The sequence below is a fragment of the Lutjanus erythropterus genome, chromosome 9, assembly GCF_056507025.1.
Source record: "Lutjanus erythropterus isolate fLutEry1 chromosome 9, fLutEry1.hap2, whole genome shotgun sequence".
Classification (NCBI taxonomy): domain Eukaryota; kingdom Metazoa; phylum Chordata; class Actinopteri; order Lutjaniformes; family Lutjanidae; genus Lutjanus; species Lutjanus erythropterus.
Genome location: NC_139325.1, coordinates 10,102,325 through 10,125,229, shown reverse-complemented (window position 1 = coordinate 10,125,229; position 22,905 = coordinate 10,102,325). Strand labels below are relative to the sequence as shown.

Sequence of the window (22,905 nt, the reverse complement as noted above, 5' to 3'; positions counted from 1 at the left end):
CATGACAGAAAAGCTCCCGTCATGACTAGAAATAATTCTCTGTCCTCACCCACCTTTCATTTTTATTCATTTCATTTGACATTTTTATTTCAGTAGAGGATAAACTTGTCTCCCATCCCCGACTCTGTCCCAGTGTGTGGTCCAGGGCTGACCTCTCACCCCTTTCTGCCTTCCATGCTGCGTTGTGGATAACTTGACGGCCCTGCAGACTCCTTCGCCGGTCCTGCAGAAGAGACGCAGAGCTCTGCTCCTGGAGGGCCTGGAGACGACCTGCTGGGAGGTGAGACTCCTCTGACTGTCGCTTTCTGTAATGACACCAAAGTATTTCTGTGTAAATTATGGTTAAATTAGAAAGGCAGAGGAGACCAGTGAATGTCCGCAGTCAAGCAAAAAGGTTTTATTTTGGCACATGGCTGAGAGAAATGTTTTATGCTGATTAAGAAATTATGCAGTAAATGATGGAGATGCATTTATCAAATTAATAATGACACAGACTTGGCAGGGCTGGTGGCATTAAATTAGACAGAAGTTCCAAAGTGGCCTTGGACTCATTTGGAAATGTCTGTAAAATGTCTGGTCACCACAACCTCCAAGTGATGTCACAGCCATCTTCTTGCCCATCTCATTTGATTTGTGTCTCTAGCTAATAATTCATGAATAAGAACAAAAGTATCTTCACTATTCCCTCTTGTTTTAGTCTTTCTACAGTAAGGAATAAGACATTTTGAATATGACTATTATGTTTTTAACATACATGACATGCTCATGTATGCAGGTTTATACTGAATATACTTACTTTTGTGTGTAAAGTGTACACCAGCACACCAAGACACTTTGGATACTTCTGTGTATCCGTTACTGTAAAGAAAACCATGCACAATTTTGTATCTGTAGGGAAGTATGGTGTGTAAATGTAAACATACTCAATTAAAGTAAAATTCCTGCATTCAAAAGTTGATGTACAATATTATCACAAAAAGTATTGTAAATATCAAAAGTAAAAGTACTCATGAATTATTAGACTGTTCGCACTGATCCATCAATACATAATCAGTATTTTATTGTTGCAGCTGGTTGATGTGGAGCTGCTTTTAACTACTTTATATCACAAGATAAATCTGAGGGGTCATTAGATGGTTTATGATGGAGGAAAGAAAAAAACTTTTTAGCCTCGTCGTGTTTATTTAAATAGAATCTTGTGGAGAAGTTTAAAGGGGAAATCACTGTGTGGTGGAACTTCTGAGTACTCAAAGAAATCTGAAATGAAGACAAAGACTTCACGTAGACATGTCTTTATATGAACATGTCCATACATACATATGACATGTCCCTGTGATGAACCGGCGACTTGTCCAGGGTGTACCTCACCTCTCGCCCAGTGTCAGCTGGAATAGACTCCAGCTCCCTGCGACCCTTCGGTTACAGAAAATGGATGGATGGATGTGTTTATATGAGAGGACACAAGCCTTTCACAATGTTATGTATTTAATATGCTTATGTGTTTTGATGTAAAATTATAATAATTATAATAATTAGTGATAGTAATAGCTATAAGATAAATACAGAACATAGTGAAGGCCAGCCATAAGGAGAAAAAGCAGAGGAAGGTTTTTTTTTATTTTCAATTTTGAGAATAAAGTCCAAATGACAAGAATAAAAGTGAAATATTAAAAAATAAATGTCCAAAATAAAGCTGAAATACAAAATGGCATTTTGACTTTATTCTAAACATTTCAACTTAATTCTAAAAAAATTCTCTTCTGCAGATAACTGTATAAGTGTAAAAAGTAAGAAGTAAAAAAAAAAAAAAATTCAAAAGTATTAAGTAACATATGATGGAAATATTCCATGAAGAATAAGTACCTGTACCTGAAGAATAAGTAAATGTGCTTAAGTCCCACCACTATTTTTCTCATCAGTTATGTATCACGGTTGTCTTGAGTTGTTTCATTATTTTCTCTTATACTGAACGTTTGTTAATTCATGCAGATATTTTTCATGTATTTTCTTGTTGGTCACTTACCTGTGAGGTGTTCCAGTCAGATACTGTTATACATCATATATATGACATATTATTTTTTGTCATATTTTTGACATATTACTACTTACAAGATGTAGTGTAAGTGTTGAGTAATGTGCTGTATTCTGTGTCTTTGTGCTGTGTACTGCTACTGTTTGCTGCTGCAGTGATCAACAGAGATAAACAAAATTTCATTTTGTTTTTAAGATGTCTCATGTGCCATCTGTTCTCTCTGTAATCATATTTAATGTGTGCTCATCATGTAATCTGGGTGAGTCTGAAAGCAGTGCTGCATATGATGTCACATTTACAGGCCTGTCTATGTCCCCCTCAGGTCTGATGTCCCCCACCCTGGCTCCCACAGCTGCCCCGGCTCTGGCTCCAGCCTTGGCTCCTGCTCCGGCAGCAGCTCCGGTGCAGAACGACCTGCTGGAGTCGGGCTTCGACGCTCTGGGCTCCCTCGCCTCCCCAGCACCACCTGTGCCTGCTGCAGTGGCACCAGTACCCATAGTACCAGCTGTACCAGAACCTGCAAGCACCACACCGGCGCCCTCTGGTGGCTTTGATGCATCAAGTAAGTGGATAAAATATTTTTTTTCCCATGTTTTTGCTTCATTTGAGTAATCGGCTTCGTCGTCATGCATTAGAAATGTGAAATATTGGAGAATTTCGAGAAGTATTTTTAAAATCTTCTGCTTGATGCACATTAATCTGCCGTGGTTCATTAAGACTGAGCTACCTTAATCATGACCTGGTTTTATCTCCCTGCTGAGAGCTTGACTTGTGCATGATTGACACACTGACATGTGCTGCTGTCACAGTCCTCTTTATTTCTGCTGACTGCTTAACTCCTCAGCTGTGCTGCCTCTCACGCGATCTCTTTTTTTCTCAGTCTGATCTCTTGTACTTCTCACTCTTTCATAAATGTTATGCTTTCTCCGCCTCCTGCTCACTCACCCCCTCTCTGCGATCCTTCTTTTTCTCTTTCTGACTTGTGTCCTATTTTGACTCTCTCTCTTTCTGCTGTACACTTCTCTTCTGCTCCATTTTTATTTCCCTCTTCACCCTTCTCCACACTCCTTCCACTCTGCTGGCTCTTTGCTTGCTTCTTCTAATCTGTAATTGGTGAGTTCAGCCTCGCAGTGCATAGCAGCATGTGCAGTTTGGACAAGTCTCCCCTTCTGCATCTTTGCATGCTGCAACAGGACCCCTGATTGTCTCCTGCATGAGACAAAACTTCCTATATGGTTGTTTATGTTTGCACAATGCATCTTTATTTGCCCTCGGCCTAATGTCATTGAGGCCTGAGTCTCCAAGTCTTCATTCCAATTAAACAGCATCGTATTGTAGTAAAAACCTCTCACTCTTTTGTTACTGCAGAGCTCAGAAACATAAAATATTTAGCAACGTATACAGAGCATGAAACCTGTACTGTGAATAATGGTTAGAGACTGGAAGTTGTGCTCTGCTGTCTATAGTTACAGTTCAGTGGATGAAGCTCTGAAGCATCCAAAATAACTCAAATCGATCATTTGTACATTTTCCATCACAGTAATTCTCAGCCAGGTGTACTTGTACCCCAGAGGATACTTTTCGAGTTGCCAGATGGTACACAAGATTGGAGAGTTGCTCAATTACTGTGAGAGAAAAAACAGAACTTAAGTTTTGATCAGAAAAAATATCCACATATTGGGCCACCTGTAACACCTGAAAATCACCTGTTGTGATAGTTATTGTGGGAATAAATGGTTGAAATAGTTAGCTGAAAGTACTGAACAGCTGAAATAGTGAGCTAAAAATAATGGATGAATAGTTGAAATACCTAAATGTATCGATAAAAGGTTAAAATAGTTAAAAGATGGATGGATGGTTGAAAGGTTGAATGGTTCTGCCGATCCTGGTCTTAGTAACACAAATACAAACTTGACCTCACCGACCTGACAGTTCAACTATATTCAGACATTATCGTTTTATATAGTAATTGTGTTTATGAAAGTGGCACTATCCAAGATTTTCATACATAATAATAATGATAAAATTATGTCAGTATTTAATGTTGGATGAGGTAACAAAATTGTGATTCAGCCTGTGGTCCACTGATGAAAGTATGTAAATATTTACATATTAGCAATATTACCAACTGTGTGCCTGTGGAACATTTCCAGAAAAATGCTTGATTGGTTTCAATAATGTTTTATCAAGCTACAGAAAATGATAGATGCAGAACACTCTTTTGTCAATATTCGTTTTCATAATATGAAAGGGAAAAGATGAACATAACTCAGATAATAGAGTTTAAAGGCTCTGGCTTCCTACCTTCATCTTCCCTCTTAGTCTTCCTCATTCTTTTTTCCTGTCTGAAAAAATACTTTAAGTTGCTGCCAATATAAAACCAAACATTTCCTGCTTCTGCAGCTTCATATGAAAATCATTTGATTAGTGAAACATGAGTTGGGAATCGCAGTCACAGGAAATGTAACGTATTTAGTCTGCAAAACAAGACAGCAGTCGTTTTCAGCATTTCTTGACAGCAGATCAGTTTGAAATATTGCAGGGAGTAATGGAAAAAGGCCAACTATTGCCCAACAAAACCCACAGAACTCTGGGAACTGTAGTACTAAACAGCATTGGCTGTGGCTGTTGCCACTTAAACATCAATTATAAAGCAAATTCACATGAAAATGACAGGTGGTGCTTATAAAGGGTTAGATGGGTTCATCTGACAGGACTGTGGGGGTACATCAGATAAAAGCTGGGGGCTGTTGCCTTACTGAATACACCCTCAGTTAACTCTGAACAACACAACGCTTCAGTAGTGGGTAGTTGGAATGAAAACCTGTAAACTCTTCAGCCTTGATGACACCTGGTTCAAAACGAGTGCTTTGTTCCAGAATCATCCAGTGTTTAAAGAGACAGTTCACCCCCAGGTCAAAAATACATATTTTTCCTCTTACCTGTAGTGCTGTTTATCCATCTAGATTGTTTTGGGGTGAGTTTTGGCAGAGAGATGTCTGCCTTCTCTTGAATATAACAGGACTAGGTGGCACTCAGCTTGTCGTGCTTAAAATGCTGAAAAATACATTTGAAAAACTAAACACCAATGTCTCTTTCCAGAAATCAGGTTGTTCAACATAATCTGCAGACCTTGTTATGAACAGTTTCATGTAGGAACTATTTTCTTTCTACCGAACTACATCTGCAAACCGTATCACTGCACAGAGGGAACAGTGCATTTACTCATGGACAAAAGACTACAGCTCAGCTGAGAGTTTACATTCTGCACTATCATGAGCATGAGTCTCTGCTCTGTGAGTGGATGAATGCGTCCTTCTGGGGGGTGATACAGTTGGTTGGTGTTGTTTGGTAGAATGAAAATAGTTCCTGCATGAAAGTGCTCACAACACAGTCTGTGGATTATCTTGAGTAACTGGGTCATGATTTCTGGAAAGAGACATTGATGTTGAGTTTTTCAAAGGTATTATTATTATGAATTCCATCTAGTTCCATTATATTGGAGAGAAGGCAGGCATATCTATGGCTGATATCTCCAAAATTCTGTAACTCACACCAAAACGATCTAGATGGATCATTAGTATTACAGATAAGAGGGAAAAAAGTGCATTTTTGATTTTGGGGTGAACTGTCCCTTTAAGTTACTGAAATATCACAATGTAAACTGGCTTGCGCCTCTCCCTAAGCGAGTGCAGCTGCTGTTTTTATGTCCCTTTGAATGCTCCAGTATATTCACAGTCCTACATCGTGCATGCGATGCACAGATGCTGTCACAGCTGGATTGTGTCCTTCACCGTACTGTCTGGTCTCAGATCTTCCCTCTGCCCGTGTTATAGTCAGATTAGGGATTTGCAGGATTGTAATCCATGTTGTTTCTCTCATGTCCCGTCATTCCCACCCTCTCCCCCAAGTGTTTGATGGATTAGGCGACTTGCTGATGCCCGCCGTAACGCCTCAGAGCACCGGGGGCAGCACTGCAGGAAGCGCAGCAGGAAGCATGGGAACTCCTGTCGCAGCAGGAGGCATTGCAGCCGCTCCCCCCGCCACCCCGCCTCCCGCCAAAACCATCGGAGGAGACCTGGACTCCTCACTGGCCAACCTGGTTGGAGGTAGACGGCAGTTTTTCTCATCTGGAGCTCAGTCATTCCTGTTTATAATGAATAATTAAATGGAGCTGTAACTTTTAACTAAACTTCCTTCCTTCTTTTTTCAGACCTTGGAGTAAAGAAAAAGTAAGTTTTTGTTTAAAGATGTGACTTCCTGTGAATGAGCTTGTGTTGACTCAAACATGTACGTATGTGTAGTCCTCATAGAGCTGGAATGTTAGCGGATTTCTGACAAAGTCAAGAAGATCTGAGATATTTTAAGAAAAATCCACCAAATCTTTAAATTATTAAATCATATGATATAAAGACATAAGGGTGATGAAGGTCTCCAGGTTTAAACATCATGCCTTGAATTATTTGAATTAATTTTGAACACAAAAATTTTCGGGGATTGGAGTAGAACGTCAAGGTTGTCAACCGTTTTAATTAACTAGCAAACTAATGTCTGTTCTGCTCTGCTGGTTATATCTGACTCAGAGGTAAGAAAGACACATAGATTACCAGTTTGTACAGAGTTGCTGTGATTGGCTTTTTACATGCTAGTTAACCCTGATTGATTGGTTGTTTTGTCTGTGCTTACAGACACAACTTTTAAAGGAACGCTTCAATTAACTGCTAATGACTCGAATGGTCAAAATGAGTTATTTTAACCAAAATTATAATGAAATAATTCTATCTACTGCAGCTGTAAATCATAGCTGAAACTGAAGTCTTATTTTGACGAAAGTTGAATTGAATTTGATTTATAAGTGGGTGTGTAGATCACAGCATGTATCCTGTGTTTGATTGCTTTTAGGGACCCACAGAGTGAGAAGAAGCTGACAGGAGGCGCCAACTGGATGCCGCAGGTAGCTCCCACAAGCTGGGGTACACCAGGGGCCCCCATGGTAAGAACAGCATGGACACACGCACGCCGTGATATCACATTTCATCAAAAAAAATAAAAAATAAATAACTGAGTATACAGCTGCGCCTGCTGCCACAGACTCATAAGATGTAGCTATGAACATTCATTTTTCATTTCTCAAGACATCACAAACAACAGATAGATATGTCAAAAGATATACACGGCAAAAGCAAAAAAGAAAAAAAGAGTTCTTCATTACTGCTGTAGTTTTGTGGCAGAGATACACACAGGTTTTGCTGATGTTCCTGCTTCTTCTTCTTGTCTCTTCAGGCTGGTGCCGCCCCTGGAGCTCCTGGGGCACCAGGAGCAGCTCCACCTGGTGCAGCCATGGTGCCACCAATGGGTGCACAGCCTGGCTTTGGCATGGTGAGTTTTATTCCATTCATTTTTCATGTTTTAGATTTGTTTAAGAAGGGACAATGCATGTATATATGTATTTTTATTTTGCACCTCTCCCTGGCAGGTTAGTGGTAAATAAAAACATTAAATCAAACATACAAAACACATTCTGTATGTAGATTACAAATATTAGATGTCTCAAAGGTCTGTTCATCTGCATGCTTTCAGAAATCTCAATCTTCTGTGTTGTCTGTGTGTCACCAGGCTCCTGCAGGAGGGCCTGGAGCTCCCATGATGCAACCCATGATGGGGCAGCCTATGATGGGACAGCCCATGATGAGACCTCCCTTCACTGGGGTGGCTGGAGCCGCTGCACCAGGAGCGCCGGTAACAAACCACACATTTTAGAGCCCTCAGTGACCTTTAAGACCATTAGTCTGCGCATACAGTAAACATCAATGTGTCATTCATGTCGACAAGATTTGTATTATCCAGAAAAATTACAGCAACACATTCATGTGTCTGGTCAACATGTGAAGTTCTGTATTTCCTGTTTTCTCAGCTTTCTCCAGGACCTGCGAGCCAGAGCCCCAAGAAGCCCAAGGACCCTTTGGCAGAACTTGACCTCAAGGACTTCTTATAACGCCCCAGGTGGGAGCTCACAACTCTGCATATAATGTATATAGTTCACTTTGTGGTGGCTGATATACACTAGCTCATGAAATATATTATAATATATATGTTGGTGGATCAAATGGCAAAATTCTTGTGAGAAATTGTGAAATTTAAATGCTTCTTTAGTGTTGGAAGACATTATTACTCTGGTAATGCCTGTCACTTTATCATGTCTACTGTGCTACCAAGCACAGCACCTGCAGATGGAGCTGGCGAGTCACTTTTACAACTTTTTCTGCTTTCAAAAGTTTATACCATCTGTGCTCCTTTGTCACCTAACACCAAATTGTAAAAAAGTATGAGTTCCCTACTGAATCAGCTGTTCCAAATGGCCTTTTTTTCAATTACATAAAAATAATAAGTGCATCATATTAAACACTTCATTTAAAGGGATATTTCAGCTTTCTTGAAGTGGGGCTGTATGAGGTATTTATCCATAGTCAGTGTACTACCTACAGTAGATGGCACTTGGCACAAACCCATTTTGTAGAGGCAGCATAAGCACTGGTGTAGAAAGCTAAGCAATGAACTGCTGTTGACAGGGTGAGCAGCAACAACATATTTTAGTGCCTACAAAAAGTCAATCAAACAATCTATCAATCACTTTAAGTGTATTCCATGTATTTAGAATATTTTCACCTCTTTACTTTGCCTGCACAACCTGCTGTGTAAACACAGTATCAGTATTCATTCATTCAAAACAGATTTCACAAAAATGAAGTCACTGTCAGAACCACAAGAATTCCATGACTCTTATGTTGAAACTGAATCTACTTCCTGTCTTCCAGCTGCTTTCTCCTTTGGAGCAGGGCCTTCTCACTTTGTACCTGGTGTCTGACAACATCTCAGGATGCCAGCGATGCTCAGCTACTCAACCTTATAAGAGCCTCTTTTCTCCACCCTGCCCGCCCGCCCGCCCGCCCGCCCATCACCACCCCACCCGTCCTTCTCCTGTGTGATGTCGTAGCACAAACTGTGAAAGTGAACCATTACGGATTATATATATATGAGAAAAAAAAAATACAAGTGCGTGCTTATGTAGATGTACTAATCTTTTGTCTAAACAAAATCACTCAAAACCCTGACAAAAAAGCCCACAAAAGTAAGCGAGAGAACGTGAAGGCGTATGTGTTTAGATTTCTTTCTAGTGTTGAGTTGAATGATGGATGTGCTTTGGTGTCCTAAGCTCCACCCACCGTCCCATATGTGTCCCTGCCTCCTTATAAAGGCGGAGGAGCTCTTCTTTGTCCCTCTCTCTGATTGGACGGGAGCGGTAAACGAAGCCCCGGTAGATTTTTCGGAGAAAACCATGTCGTGTGTTGTTTACAGAAAGGTCCTCTTTGATGTACATAGATTTCTCTGGTGAGGATTACGTCTCTATTCTGTATGTCTGTTGAAGAGAAATATAAATGTGAATCTGACATGAAATTGTAAGAAGTCGTGTGAGCATCCTTCTATTTCCCGTCATCTTTTGAAAGTATTTGGAAACAAATATGAAAACTGCTATATGATTAATATACTGTATATTAAGAAACAACTTCTGTGGGCTTGTGAATCATGCCAGATGAGGAAGTGCTCCTTTTTGTTTTTTTGTTGTTCTTTTTTTTTTTTTTACTCATGGCTCATTTTTCTATGTTTCTTTTGCTGTCTTTTCGTCTGGTGTTATTTATATGTTCTGTTTATTTTAGAATAATCCTCCAGACTGCTGTCCACACTTGCTGGCTTTGCTATTACAGAACATATCGTACAACTTACTTACAGAGAAAATGCTTTAGTTATTTGTCACAGAGGTAAACTGTACCTCAAGTGTCTACCTGCAGTCTCGACACTACCCATGTGGATATATTTGTTGCCTGTGCTTTCATTGTAACTATGACCAGGTCAGTATGGTTATTTTTGTATTCAGAGTAAGCTATTCCATTCCCATACCGAACTCAATGTTCAGACAAATCAAATATGATGATACGACGACCAACGAGGCAATCCAGCAAGCAGCTTTACTTTCTTTGCTCTCTGACTAGAAAATGCAAAAGTCAGAATCAGGAACATTAAAGGTACCCTGTCAAGTTTCTTTTCTACACAGACAAGATTGTTTACATTCAGTTTATCTCATCCTGTGCACTGTAAAAAAACAAAGTTTTGAAAGTTTTACAAGCTTATAATGTTAAGATATTTTTCTTTTGTTCTTTTGATAAACTAAAAAAAAACAGTTTAGTTAATAGAAGTAAAAGTGAATAATGGTCAATATTAATAATAATTTAATGTCCAATTGCAACCAAAAAAAAGACAAATCACGTTCGCAGCTCACTGTGACCATTTTTTAAGATTTCTGGTAGGGTTTTTTAAACTCAAAGATTTCAGTTTGATCTGAATCTACAATGTTTAGAAACAAAAACAAGGACCTGCTCATCAAAACATTGCTTCATAGTTAAAAACTCCACAGAGTACCTTTAAGTTCCATGTTACTAACCTGTTGCATCCAGTGCTGTTGGACAAAATATATGCCTGCACTGCTGCTTTGACAATATTATAATTATAGAAAATGATTAAAGATCTCTTGAAAGTGCAGAGACAAACTGATTTTAAAAAATCACATTTGATTGGCCTGAACATAATTTTTGTTCAAGCTGTTCATTTGACTATGACTGATCTTTGCCACATAGTCAGTTGAACAGCACATATTGTAAGTGGCCACATGGGAGCGATGTGTACAGTGTAGAAATCCACAGGAGGCTGCTGTCCGTCCAGTCATGATCTTGTTCCCCAAACGCATCTTAACATGAAGCTCCTCTGATCCTGCAGACTTACAATGGAATCAATATGTTGACATGCATTTGGACAGCTGTATGTACTAGAGGCCCCCGTCCTGTGCTGTAAACCAGACTAATGTAAAGCTTAACTCTGTGTGTTGTCATTTCAGTGGACTGAATAAGCAAGTGGTTGTGAGAATCTGATGTGATTCAGAGAAAATAATGGGAGATTATTAACATTTTTCATGACTGAATTATTAAAATTGTATTTTTGTTTAGTTGTAAATTTAATTTTATTTTTCGATGACCCTCCCCAGTGCATGTAAACCCTTTGAGGTGCAATAAATTCAATGACGGATTGAACTGCCCATGAAGGATTTTTCTTTCTTCCATATCACAGAGATGATTGAAATGTCTTTGTTTCATGAATTTATGCCCCACCACACCAATAGTATGTCCATGGCTGTTCACCATGGCCACATTTCTCCTTGCCTCAAGGACAAAAGTACCGGGAGATTTGCTTGTCAGTTATTATACCTTTGATTTTATTGGCCACTCGGGGGCAGTGCAACATACTGTTAAAACAGCACTGACATATAGACCTTTTTCATGGCAACCATATTGATAGGGTAAACACAGGTGTTACCAATGATACTAATTACATTACTGTTCCATTTAGTGTAGAAGAGCCTTTGCAGTGAACCAACATGCACAATAGCAGCACCCTGACTCTGTTTGACCTGAATGGAACAGAGCCTTAGTTATAATCATTGGTAACAGCTGTGTTTACCCTGTTATTTCATGTCAAAGTGACTGTTGTGGTCTATCATCCAGACCATTGTTGTGGTTGTGGTCTATCATCTATCAGTGGGTTTATTAGAGCTTTTTCACTGAAAACAACTGCTAATGCTAAAAAGCTCCATAGACCTAAGTGGAACCGCAGAGTCTGCTGGTGAGTTCATCACCGTGACCAATGATCTTTTATGCATTCATAGTTATTTGATTAATTGTTAATGTAAAACCACTGTGACACAGTTTTAATGGGAACATGGAGGCAACAGGGCCAAAGGCGTCAAAACATGGCCAACAACAAACTTTTGCTGTGGTGTCCTCAAGCAAAAATAATCTGGGCATGTTGTTCAGTGATTTGACTTTTGGTGTGGCATTAGTTGTTTTTGAGTTAGTGAGTTAATTACTTACTACAGTAAACTGTATACACCTTTGTCACAGCAGCCATTTTGACGTGGTATAGAAGGGCAAACACAGGTGCTACCAGTGATAATAACTAAGGTTCCATTCCATTCAGGTAAAACAGAGTCACAGTGCTGCTATTGTGTATGTTGGCACACTGGAAAAGTCCTGCTACACTAAATGGAATGGAAGCTAAATTAGTATAATTGGTAACACCTGTGTTTACCCTGATATTTGATGTCAATATGTCTGCTGTACAGAAGGTCTGTTGGTTGCAATCTCATAACAACTGTTATTGCAATATTTTTTGTAACAAGGATCATCATCACAAACACACACACACAAGTAGTAATCTTGGTTTAATGGTTGGTAGTCTTCAATCTGCATCATTAATTTCAGGTATTTGGTATTCAAAAGGATGCTTGTATGAATTTTTGGAACATAAACAACATGAAAAATAAAAAATATCACATCTCAGATTTAAAATTTGTTATTATATAACAATATTTCTTTTGTAATCTCATTAGAATTAGAGAAATCTTAACAGCTCAAGTAAATTGTTAAATGGTTCAGTCCCATCTTAACACAACCCAAATATGTAGCCTCACATTAAATACATAGTTACAGTACTAGGCTATCAAAAAAAAAAAAAAGTTTACAATTCCATAAATTAGCACCACGTCTTCTGGATAAGCACCGATATAATTATGTGCACAACAATGAAACCACATTTCACTGCGTTGCAAGAACAAAGAAAAGATGGTGAGACTCACAAATCAGAAAAATCTTCTATCCAGGATCCATAAGGACCCTTTTCTCTATTCAGACAGAAAAATAGTCTTTTTTTTTAAAAAAAAGGTAGTTGTAAAAAACAAAGTTCTAGATATACACAATGCAAAACACCAGCTCGTTCAATTAAAATTGTTTATAAAACAGTATCTCTATAAAGTTCATTTGTAAAACAAAAGTTACATTAATTTCTCCTGGGTCTTTTGTCAAAGCCAATGCACGCACTCTTCCTTACAGTGGTGGAGAATACTTGACGATGCACGTTTCTCCATACAAAGCCTAACCGAAATATAAGACGAATGTACCAGGGCTTTGCTTGCAAATATTTGAATATACACGCTTTCCAACACTATCCAAAAAGGTCAAATCTTTGAAAAAAGAGTCAAAACAGAAAGCAAAACTGCAGACCTAAACGATCTGTAAATACATAAAATACATATTTTTTTCTCATGTTTTTTAGCAAATAAATTAGAAAAGCTGACGAGCCACAGTTCTCTTGATGCACTGACGAGTTCCTGTTGTCAACACTGAGTCTGTATGGCTGTTTGTAGGGTGTGTGTGTGTGTGTGTGTGTGTGTGTGTGTGTGTGTAGATCAGTGTAGCAGGAGTCAGTGGGAGGCACAGGAGGTAACAGGGAGGCAGGAAGAGGAGAGGCAGTCATTGGGCCCCTGGTTGGTGATGACAGGTGGGGGATGAGAGCAGGTAGGGTGGGTCTGGGTGATGGGATAAGGGTGGTGGTTAATGGGTGATCCTGTGTTGTCTTAGGCTACCTGGCACTCACTCGAGTCCCCATGGACCCAGTAGCAGATCTGGGCATATTTGAGAGGCGTTATCCTCACCGCAACGTTGTAATCCTGCTGCGCCCCATCCCCATTTACATCTACCCACTGGTGACCGGAGAAAACGCCGATTATCTTCCTCTTCCACTTCTTCTTGCCAGGCTCTTTGAGACGGATGTAGACCCCAGAGCCACTGGAACCGGGTTTGGCATCGCAGTATTGGTACAACAAATCGTTGGACTCTTCAGAGACAGAGCAGAAGCGGTACACCAGGTTGCCGGGTCGGTCATCGTCAAAGCCAGAGAAGTGGATCCTCCCAGCAGGGAGCTTCTTGAGTGATGGGATGACACCCAGATCCATGTGCCTGACCTTTGGGGCTTTCTTCAGCTCCAGAACAGCATAGTCATAATCTGCAGCCAGTCCGTCAGACACACCTTTGAACCAGCCCTTTGGTACCTGGGTCTGCTTGACCCTGGTCCACCTAAATGAAGGTTTCTCCGATTCCGCACTTCGCCGATTCCGATTCTTTCTACCTCTCCCTTTTCCTTTACGCTCCCCTTTCCCACCATTCTCCTCTATTTCCTGCATTTCCTCTTGATCTTTTTCTCCCTTTCTCCTTCTTCCCTTTCCTCGCCCTCCTCTCCCTTTGCCTCCTTTCCCTCGTCTGGACTTCTCCTTCAGGATACCAACACGCAGCTTCTGCACCCCGTCTAGATAATCCTTCCCATCATGGATGCAGTGGGCAGCGGTCAGCACATGTTTGGGTGACACGAGAACCCCAGAACATCCAGTGGAGACCTTCACAGAGGTGGAGAAGGGATATTTGGTGGAGTACTGCTTATCAGAGATGGTGAAACGTGTATCTGTGCCGTACACCTCTCGTTTGTGGCGGGAGCTGGACGAGATGTTTCCAGGCCAGGCGGTCACCTCATTGAGGCCCTGCACAGAGACAGAGGTGTACGTGCGTGTTCCGTTCTCATAAACCGTCTCGTAGGACAGGAACTCCTCCAGGTCATCCAGAGAAGCGGCAGGGAGGCGAAGCTGACACTCAATCCCACAGGTCCCACTCAGCTCCTGCTGAGGACGGGCTGAGAAGTTTGGGGTGCTGAGAAGAACGGTACGTCTTTTTCTTACCAGAGGCACCTTCCACTGTGGCCAGGTATACTCATCCTGGACTGCATTCTCCTCAGCAGTAACAGCCACCACCACAGCCAGCACCGTCACCGGGAGTAGGACACACAGCGGTATGGGGCCCATTGTTAAGTTGGGCCTGGCTCTGAAAAACAAAGAGTGAAGAGAAGAAAACTTAGTGAAACTTTGTAATAGATTTGGAAACATGCAAAGATTGAACTTATTAACTATGTGTGGCCCAAAAAATGGCAGTCATTAAGTCAATTGGTCCACCACTTGGGTCCAGAATGAAATCTTTTAAGAACTATTGGAAGGACTGCCATGACATCTTGTACATTCATGATTGCAAGATGAGAAATCTCCCCAACTCTCCCCTAAGTTTTCCCTTCCACATGACATTTACTTTTTTTGTGAGACATCTGTACAACTATTGAATAACATTTCATACAGATATCCATGGTGTCCAGAGAATCGTACAATATCTTACAAAATCTTACAATAATTATCTAAGTGAACCCCTGACTTTTCATTTATCATCCCCTAACAACTTTGGTGAATCCCTGATATTTCCTCCAGCACCACCATGATGTTATAACATTTATGCTTTTGAGTGAAATGTCTCAACTACTATTGAATGGACTACCATGAAATGGCACACATTTGTACACACTGGACACACATATTCCCTTAAGAAAGAACTGTAATCACTTTGGTTATTCCTTGACTTTACATCTAGCATAATCAGATCAAAATTGCAATTTGTCCAATACTTTGGTTTATAGACTACTCTGAACCTTGTGAAGCTGCTGCACCGGGTGCTGCGCCTCACTGACCACTGTACAACAGTAGAGATTTATAACTTGTTCAAATAAACCACAACCTTGTAACTTTATTCACTTGTTTAGGTGAAACTGGCTCATATTTTATGGTGAAAATATTTTCTGGCTTTACCTCTGGTGTCCTCCAGCTTACAGAGTTTCCTGGTCGACTGATAGCTTTACTTGTTGCTAAAGTAGCTACTGCTAATTGCTGCTAATCGTATATTGTATTATTAACATTATCAGGCAATGGAACTGTGGTCAGCAGCCCCCCCACTGAACATGGCCACACTGGGACCGAACACAGGCCCTGAAACCATCAGGGAACACAGTACCAAGGTTCTTTACAGAGTTTAACTGATGCTAACTGTAGTACTGTTAGCTGAGTCAGCTACCTGCACGGCTATACAAACTAACCATCTAACAGCACTACAGTTAGCAGCAGTCAGCAGTTAACTACTTCAGCAACAAGTAAGGCTATCTGTCCATGTCTGTAAATGACCTTGGCACTGTATTCCCTGTCAGTCTCGGAGGCTGTGTTTGGTCCCGGTCCAACCATGTTCACTGGGAGGCTGACTCGGGTACTGGGGGCCAAACCAGTCAAATAAATCACCTCATTACTGTATTCCCAGTGAAACAGACCTCAGTCGGTCTTGGTGTGGGGCAGGACGTAGAGGTGAGCTACAGTAGGCCAATCTACCACTGACTCTGCAGTGGGAAGCCACGCACAAAACTAATGATATTCTCGTCAGCCTCAGCTGTGCTTTGTGTTTAGTGCTAATTACCTAATGTTAGCATGCTAACATGCTAAGCTAAGAAAGGGAACATGAAAACATTATATCTGCTAAATCAACATGTCAGCATGATCATTGTGAGCATGTTAGCATGCTGATGTTAGCATTTAGCTCAAAACACTGCTGTGCCAAAGTACAGCCCCACCTATCCAAGCTGCTCTTTGCAGCTTATAGCCTTGTTTATTTAAATTAAGCAGTCTCATCACCATTCAAACACATCAGCATGTGATTGCTTCACCTTTCATACAGCCTTAATATTATTAAATTAATTTGGACTGTCTTCACTTTAGTCTTTAATTAAGCTTAGACTGTTGCTTGCTTAAACAGTTTCCTTCTGTTTCTTCTTTCTGTTATTAGCTCTGCAACAGTCTACACTTGTTATGATAGCAGAAAGCTATTTAGTTTGTGTTGCAACACTGATTATTCTGATACCGCCTTAAGTACAATAATCCCCTCTACTTAGGACATGCAGCACTGTACTGTACACATATTGTCTTGTTTGCAGTCTTTAATCAGCTTTATTTTTTACGTGGCAAAGATTTCCCTGAACTGAGGAGATCTTCTATCCAATGCTGACACCTCCAGGTCGAGACCAAATACATACAGATCCATTTACAGCCACACGGAGGCAGTATAGCCCACAATATTAGACATCCATGAAGCCCAGAGCTCTGTCACTTAGGCAGCTGTGCAGTCTGTGGCAGCACAACTCACTGAGGACAGTCCATTTTTTATGTTTTTTTAAAGAGCACAGTTCGTCAAAAATGCTCAAGTTTGCAGAAAAGGCTTGGTGCCATCATGTATATAAGTAAATATCACTCTTTATAAAATAGTCTTGAGCTTTTAAAACATTTCTAGAGTAGATACATTAGTCGTGTGGTTAGGAGGAGATTTATGTCCTCTGGAGGCTGCGGGCAGTGAGGAGGAGAGGATGAACCCTGATCCTCTGAATGGGCTGAGACAGTGGCTTGGAGGTTTGCCACAATGGTTAACCTTCTCCTCCAGTAATGACCATATCTGGTTTCCTCAGCTCCACTCCAGTCCTTGTCCGTACATACAAATGGCATCAAACACAGAGCTGCAGACAGGCTGCTACTTCATGCTTCTACTGTAAGAGCGTGATGCTGCCAATAATCCTGATAACCCCATAAAGAAAGTTGCAGTTTGGGTACAAATTTAATAGATTCAGCAGACCATCACTTAACTACAGAGCAGGGGGAGCTTTTATTTGTCGGCACGGCTGTGGTGATGAGGTCACGCAGGCCAAACACAAGGAGAGAAAACCATTTGGATGCTGTGCAGCAGGAGTGCTAATCCAAGAGTTAATCTCAAACAGAAGTCCGCACAGAAAAGCTGCAGTGATTTCACTCATTCTGGCTGTTTGAGGTGTTTAAATGATGTGTGACAGACGGTCTGACATCTTGAGGTGTCCAGCTGGAGGACAAACCTTAAGTAGGACAGCCTAGATTGGACAGGGGGGTCCACACACGCAAACACAAACACATTCCCTTTCAATTAGATGTCAGTGCAGCGTGAAAATGAGAGCCCCAGGAGACACAACTGAGTCACTGTAAAAAAAAAAAAAAAGACTCACTGTAAAAAGATTCAGAATCAGCTAAACTTTTTTTCTGGCATTTATTTTCAGAGCACTTAAGAACTTTTAAACATGAGTTCTTCTACCATGAAGTCTCTTTACTTTAAATTATGAGTCGCACAGATGTACTGAACTGAGTTAAATTAACTTATTAAAATATTAAAATAAGTTTCTGAAGAAACATGGTCAGCATATAAGAAGATTTCCCAGCATGCATTGTTTGGAGCCAAGAGCTCAAGTTCTTGAGAAATGAAGAACTGACTTTTCAAACTGTGAAAATGTTAAAGGAAATTAGGCTTGTTAGCAATGTTAGCATGCAGCATGTTAGCATGTTAGCAATTGTTGGGTCAACTTTATTTTCAATCATTACTAAATAACCTGAAATTGTCTTTTCAAATTTAGTCAATTTTAATTTTTAAAACAGCCCTCACTTTTTTTTTAAGTTAAAACAAAGTTTATTTTTACAGTGCATCACCTGTGGATCATGTCAATGCTTCATGACCCATTATAGATATATTGCGTAAATCATCTGTTTTACTTGAAACTACAAATTCCAGTAAGCACATTGTCATCCAGTTGTGAAAGGAGACTGCTTGGCTTAAGTTTACCACACAGTGTCCAATAAAACATACCCAGTGGCCAACATCTAACCAGCCCCGAAACAGACGATAATAAAATACAAGCCCACAAGAGCTGTAAAACAGTCTCAATAAATGAGAATACAAAAATGACCCTGATAGTTTCTGTTCAGCTTCACACTCCCACCGGCCAGACTCAGACATAACACAAATCCTGAAGAAAGCCTGCAATTATTCAGCATAGAGTGGAAACTGATATGCTGCCATGATGGCTCTGCTGCTCATTTGAACTATTTTCCACTGCAGTCAGCTGAACAAGAAGCTGTGCCCTCTGCATCCCTCAGAAGAGGGAGTCACAGGAGCTGCTAGAGGCACCCCGGAGATAGAGTGACCAAAGGAGGGCGCTATGGCGCTTGTGTCCATCTCCAACTCAGTCAGCAGCATGGGTCACTATCTATTGTATAGTTCAGGGGATCCAAAACTTTTTCATGTCAAGGACCACCACAACAGATGGGCATTGGACCAGTTATAGAAGATTTTGCCTTAAGGAACCTTCTCTGAGTATTTTATTTATTTTTAAGTTTGAAGATCTTCATAGTCAATCAGTGATCAAACTAGAATCACAATAAATTACATAACACCCAACCCTATTTCATCCCTCCTTGTTCCAACTTCCAAAAAAATTTAATAAAAGTCACAATTTTCTATTCGTCTTTGCTGGGAACCCCTTACAAATCACTCAAGGACCCCTGCTGGTCCCCAAACCCCAGTTTGAAAACCACTGGTCCAGCTCAAAACCAAGTTTATTTGTAAAAGGGTGTTGTGACAACACTGTTGCAAATGTCCTCTGTTATACAACCACAGAAACATAATCTGTTAGCAATAGGAAAATGATCAATTTTGACCAAATTCAAAAAGTCTTTTCTCACTCCAAAATAAAAATTAGCACTGTCAGCACTGCAATGCAAACAAAATAAACAGCCCAATAAATCAGATATCCAATTAAATGTGCAAAAACATCTTTAATTCCACATCTGCTAGAGTTGTATGTGAAAAGAAGAGGGGAATGCATCTATTAATTCTGAAGCAGCCTATGCAAACTGCCCTTTAAAATATTTATGATGCACTGATTGAAAAAAAGCCATTCAAATTATAATAACAGTACTAAAAATTAATAGAAATATTGACATAAATAAGGATTTTTTTGCACAAACTCCGATGGGAAAAATGATAAAAGCATCCAAAAAGAAATTAATCAACAATCCAAGCTGAAAGAAATCGATTTTAGAAATGAAATCATAGAAATATTAAATAAAAAAACACCAAATCAAGAGCGTCTTTCCCCCCTGGCTCCATCAAGAGATGGTTCTTACTGTGCAAAATGACAAAGGCGTCCTACCTGCTTGCATCCGATTGATGGATCCGCCAAATCCGCAATGTATTGTTTGTTTTCCCGAGAAATATACAAATATGATCCCAGTGGAAAACAAACGGGCTGTTAGTGCATCCCAGACGTCCTGGTATCAGCAGGGCGACGGCTCCTTCTCCTCATCGCTCCTTCAAACAGGCTGAGAGAGAAAAAGTCGCAGCCGGGACACTCAGTCAGGCTGCACTTGATGCTGAGGAGGGAGGGAGACAGGAGGGAGGGAGACAGGAGGGAGGGAGGGAGGAGGAGGAGGAGGAGGGGGAAGGAAAAAAAAAACTCAAAAGGACTTTTTTTTTCACTTGTGACAAAAGCTGTTCACATATGGGTGGGACCAGGCCAAGCGATCTGACTGAGGGGCTGAATTAGGGTGAAGTCAGTGGGCTATTGAGTGGAGACAGGAGGTGTGCTGCGGGTTTACAGCAGCAGCCAGGCAGCAGCAGCAGGAGGAGACACTCAGTCAATGGGACTGTGAAGGAATTAGTTCCACTGCGCTCCACAATAGTTTCTCAGGCGTTTCCATTCTGAGCCTGTGAGCCTCAACATCTGCAGCACTTTGATCCCACAAGCCCATTGAAGTGGAGACGCTGGGGATGTAGCTGCACCTTTAGTGTAGCGGTTTTCAAACTGGGGTCAGGGGACCAATAGGGGTCCTTGAGTGGGTTACAGGGGATCCCCAGTAAAACGATGAACACAATATTTGAACTTTTATCACATTTTTTGGAAGTTGGAACAAAAAGGGAAGAACCTTTGATTGATTGATATTTATAGCAACTGTGAAGACTTCATTATCGTCAAACTTATGATAACAAAGGGGTCAAATGTGCATCTATTGTGAGGGTCTCCACAGGCGGTAGCTTGCTGTCATGCCAGTTAGGTCTTAGGTAGGGTTAGGGATAAGGTTGGGGTGACGTTAAGGTAAAGGGAAACAGACTTTGACACAACCTCCTCCTGGCCCTGACTAATTCTTAGTATCATAGCTAAGCAAGTGTTAGTGTTAAGCGAATGCCTAGAGGGGTGTAGCCAATCAGAGGTAGAGTATGGGCAAGTCTTCCCACAAGAAATACTAGGTAGGCGAGACAGTGAGTCAGATTAGTCTCTCCTGAACTGCAAGCCTCAAGCGGTAGAGGTGCAGTGGGTCATAAAACACATGGTTTGGATCACAGTTTTGAGTTATGAATGGGATCATTTTTCAGATAAGAAAAATAAAACAAATAAAAAAGGTGGGATAAGGGTTGGTACTTGGCTTTGATGCAGCAAGCTCTCTCTGTCTGTAGTCACCACCATAATGGTAAATACTGTGGTGTAGAAGTTAAGACAGCAGATAGTTGTAATAAACATCACAATCTTCTGATCCATTTCTATGACTACGGACATGCCCAGTTTCCCAGTAACACCGGTGAAAATGGCAAAAGTCACTCGAGTGACAACTTGTAAGTTAGTTGCTCTTCCTCCGCCGCCACACAGAACACTTCAGCGTAAAACATCTGTCTTGTCGGCTCACCACAACTCAGCATCAAGATTTAGGGAATCATGATTTTAAAAAGTAACAGTGTCAGAAAAACTGTATGTCACACTATATAATGGTTACATTTAGTCTGTGGATCTGTCATTTTATTCTTCAGCCTCAACCAGTGGTGACAGGTGATATCACTTGAGTCACACTTCCATGTGTAAAATCTTTGCTGTTCATCAAGGTGGCACTAATGTACTTACCTTGCGTACACGTCTACTGTTATTTTATCTATTACAATGCATCATGTATAATAAAGTGATCATAAGTATTTGTTTGCATGCAGAATATTAATATGCAAAAACAGCTGGCAGTGGTTAAATAAATGTAATGGAGTAAAAAGTATAATATTTCTCTTTGAAATGCAGTGGAGCAGAAGTAGCACAACACTGAAATAATAAGTATGGCACGAGTACCTCAAAATTATATTGCATTTAGGTAGCCTGCAGCACTTAAGTAAATGTACTTTCCACCTCTGCTTTGGTGGTGGAACATAACTCTAACTGACTACCATAACATCCATATGTGTCATCAAGATATGTAATGTACAGCCAAAGCCACACAGTCTGACGTCCTCATATATAATCATGTGGTCATATAGCTGACCAGAGGATATGCATGTATATATCATCATCATCATCATCATCAGAAAGTTTTCTTGCAGAAACTGTGGTCCACGTTATCTTCTTTTTTTCACTCTAACAAGACGTGATGGACTCTGAGATCCAGTCCGATAAATTTTGTGTTCAGTTTTTATACATTATGTAAAGTCAGGACCAACAGCAAGAAACCAGGGCCCTCTAGCTGACAGAGAAATAATGCCATTTTAGTCTCAATGAGCCAAGAAAAGACACGGAAAATATGTGTGTAATGAGGGAGTGAAAAAGAGAAAGAGAGAGGAGGGGAGGGAACGTCCTGCTGCACATCTGGTTCAAGAGGGAACGAGGAGCACAGGACGTGATTAGGATTTGAAATTGTTCTTTGTGTAATCTGTCCGTCACTTTGATTTACAGCAGCTTCACACCAGTTCTACTTACTTCAGTGAAATAGTAATAAAATTACACCTGTTACTGTGTGTATGTGTGTGTGTGTGTGTGTTTGTATGTGAGTCTATGTGTGTGAGAAAGAGAGACAGAGAAGACTTGGGTGGCCTGCACACCTGATCACCATGTTAAGGATCATGATGGATGCTCATCCATGTGGGTGGTGATCACACACATACACGCACACACACACACACACACACACACACACACACACACACACACATGCACATGCACATGTGTGTGTGTACATTGCACATACAACTACAAAGCTGAGTGTTTTCTGAGCAGTATGGCTCAGAAGAAGAAGAAGAAGAGGTACATTTTCCCTCCCTCCTGCTCTCTCTGGGTGTGGTTCTGTTAATAAAACATAGGCTACCTACCTTTTGGGATATTGACCTGCTGCTCAATGAAAACACACTGTAGGGACTGTAAACATACGG

At 40.7% G+C, this 22,905-nt stretch overlaps 2 protein-coding genes across 8 annotated transcripts in view; one reads left to right on the top strand and one right to left on the bottom strand.

The window, feature by feature from the left end:
- snap91a (synaptosome associated protein 91a) overlaps positions 1-10,213 on the top strand; it is a 71,618-nt gene extending 61,405 nt beyond the window's left edge. For 6 of the 7 annotated variants that reach the window (XM_084726118.1, XM_084726113.1, XM_084726117.1 and 3 more), the window contains 9 exons: positions 209-280; positions 2,355-2,594; positions 5,944-6,141; positions 6,246-6,264; positions 6,935-7,025; positions 7,316-7,411; positions 7,649-7,771; positions 7,947-8,035; positions 8,848-10,213. In XM_084726118.1, coding sequence (XP_084582244.1) covers positions 209-280; positions 2,355-2,594; positions 5,944-6,141; positions 6,246-6,264; positions 6,935-7,025; positions 7,316-7,411; positions 7,649-7,771; positions 7,947-8,027 — 920 coding nt within the window. In that variant the 3' untranslated portion in view covers positions 8,028-8,035; positions 8,848-10,213. The remainder of the gene's footprint in view (positions 1-208; positions 281-2,354; positions 2,595-5,943; positions 6,142-6,245; positions 6,265-6,934; positions 7,026-7,315; positions 7,412-7,648; positions 7,772-7,946; positions 8,036-8,847) is intronic. The other variant, XM_084726112.1, reaches the window with a different exon arrangement.
- A 2,129-nt stretch (positions 10,214-12,342) lies between these two features.
- On the bottom strand, positions 12,343-20,083 carry prss35 (serine protease 35). The gene is made up of 2 exons (XM_084726110.1): positions 19,883-20,083; positions 12,343-14,844 (listed from the first exon to the last, which is right to left on the bottom strand). The coding sequence occupies exon 2, from the start codon at positions 14,823-14,825 to the stop codon at positions 13,551-13,553; it is 1,275 nt and encodes a 424-aa protein (XP_084582236.1). The 5' UTR covers positions 14,826-14,844; positions 19,883-20,083; the 3' UTR covers positions 12,343-13,550.
- Positions 20,084-22,905: the final 2,822 nt, after the last annotated feature.

Bases quoted from the DNA above. Each gene is read 5' to 3' on its own strand.
- prss35 (XM_084726110.1), bottom strand. From the start codon at position 14,825: ATGGGCCCCATACCGCTGTGTGTCCTACTCCCGGTGACGGTGCTGGCT.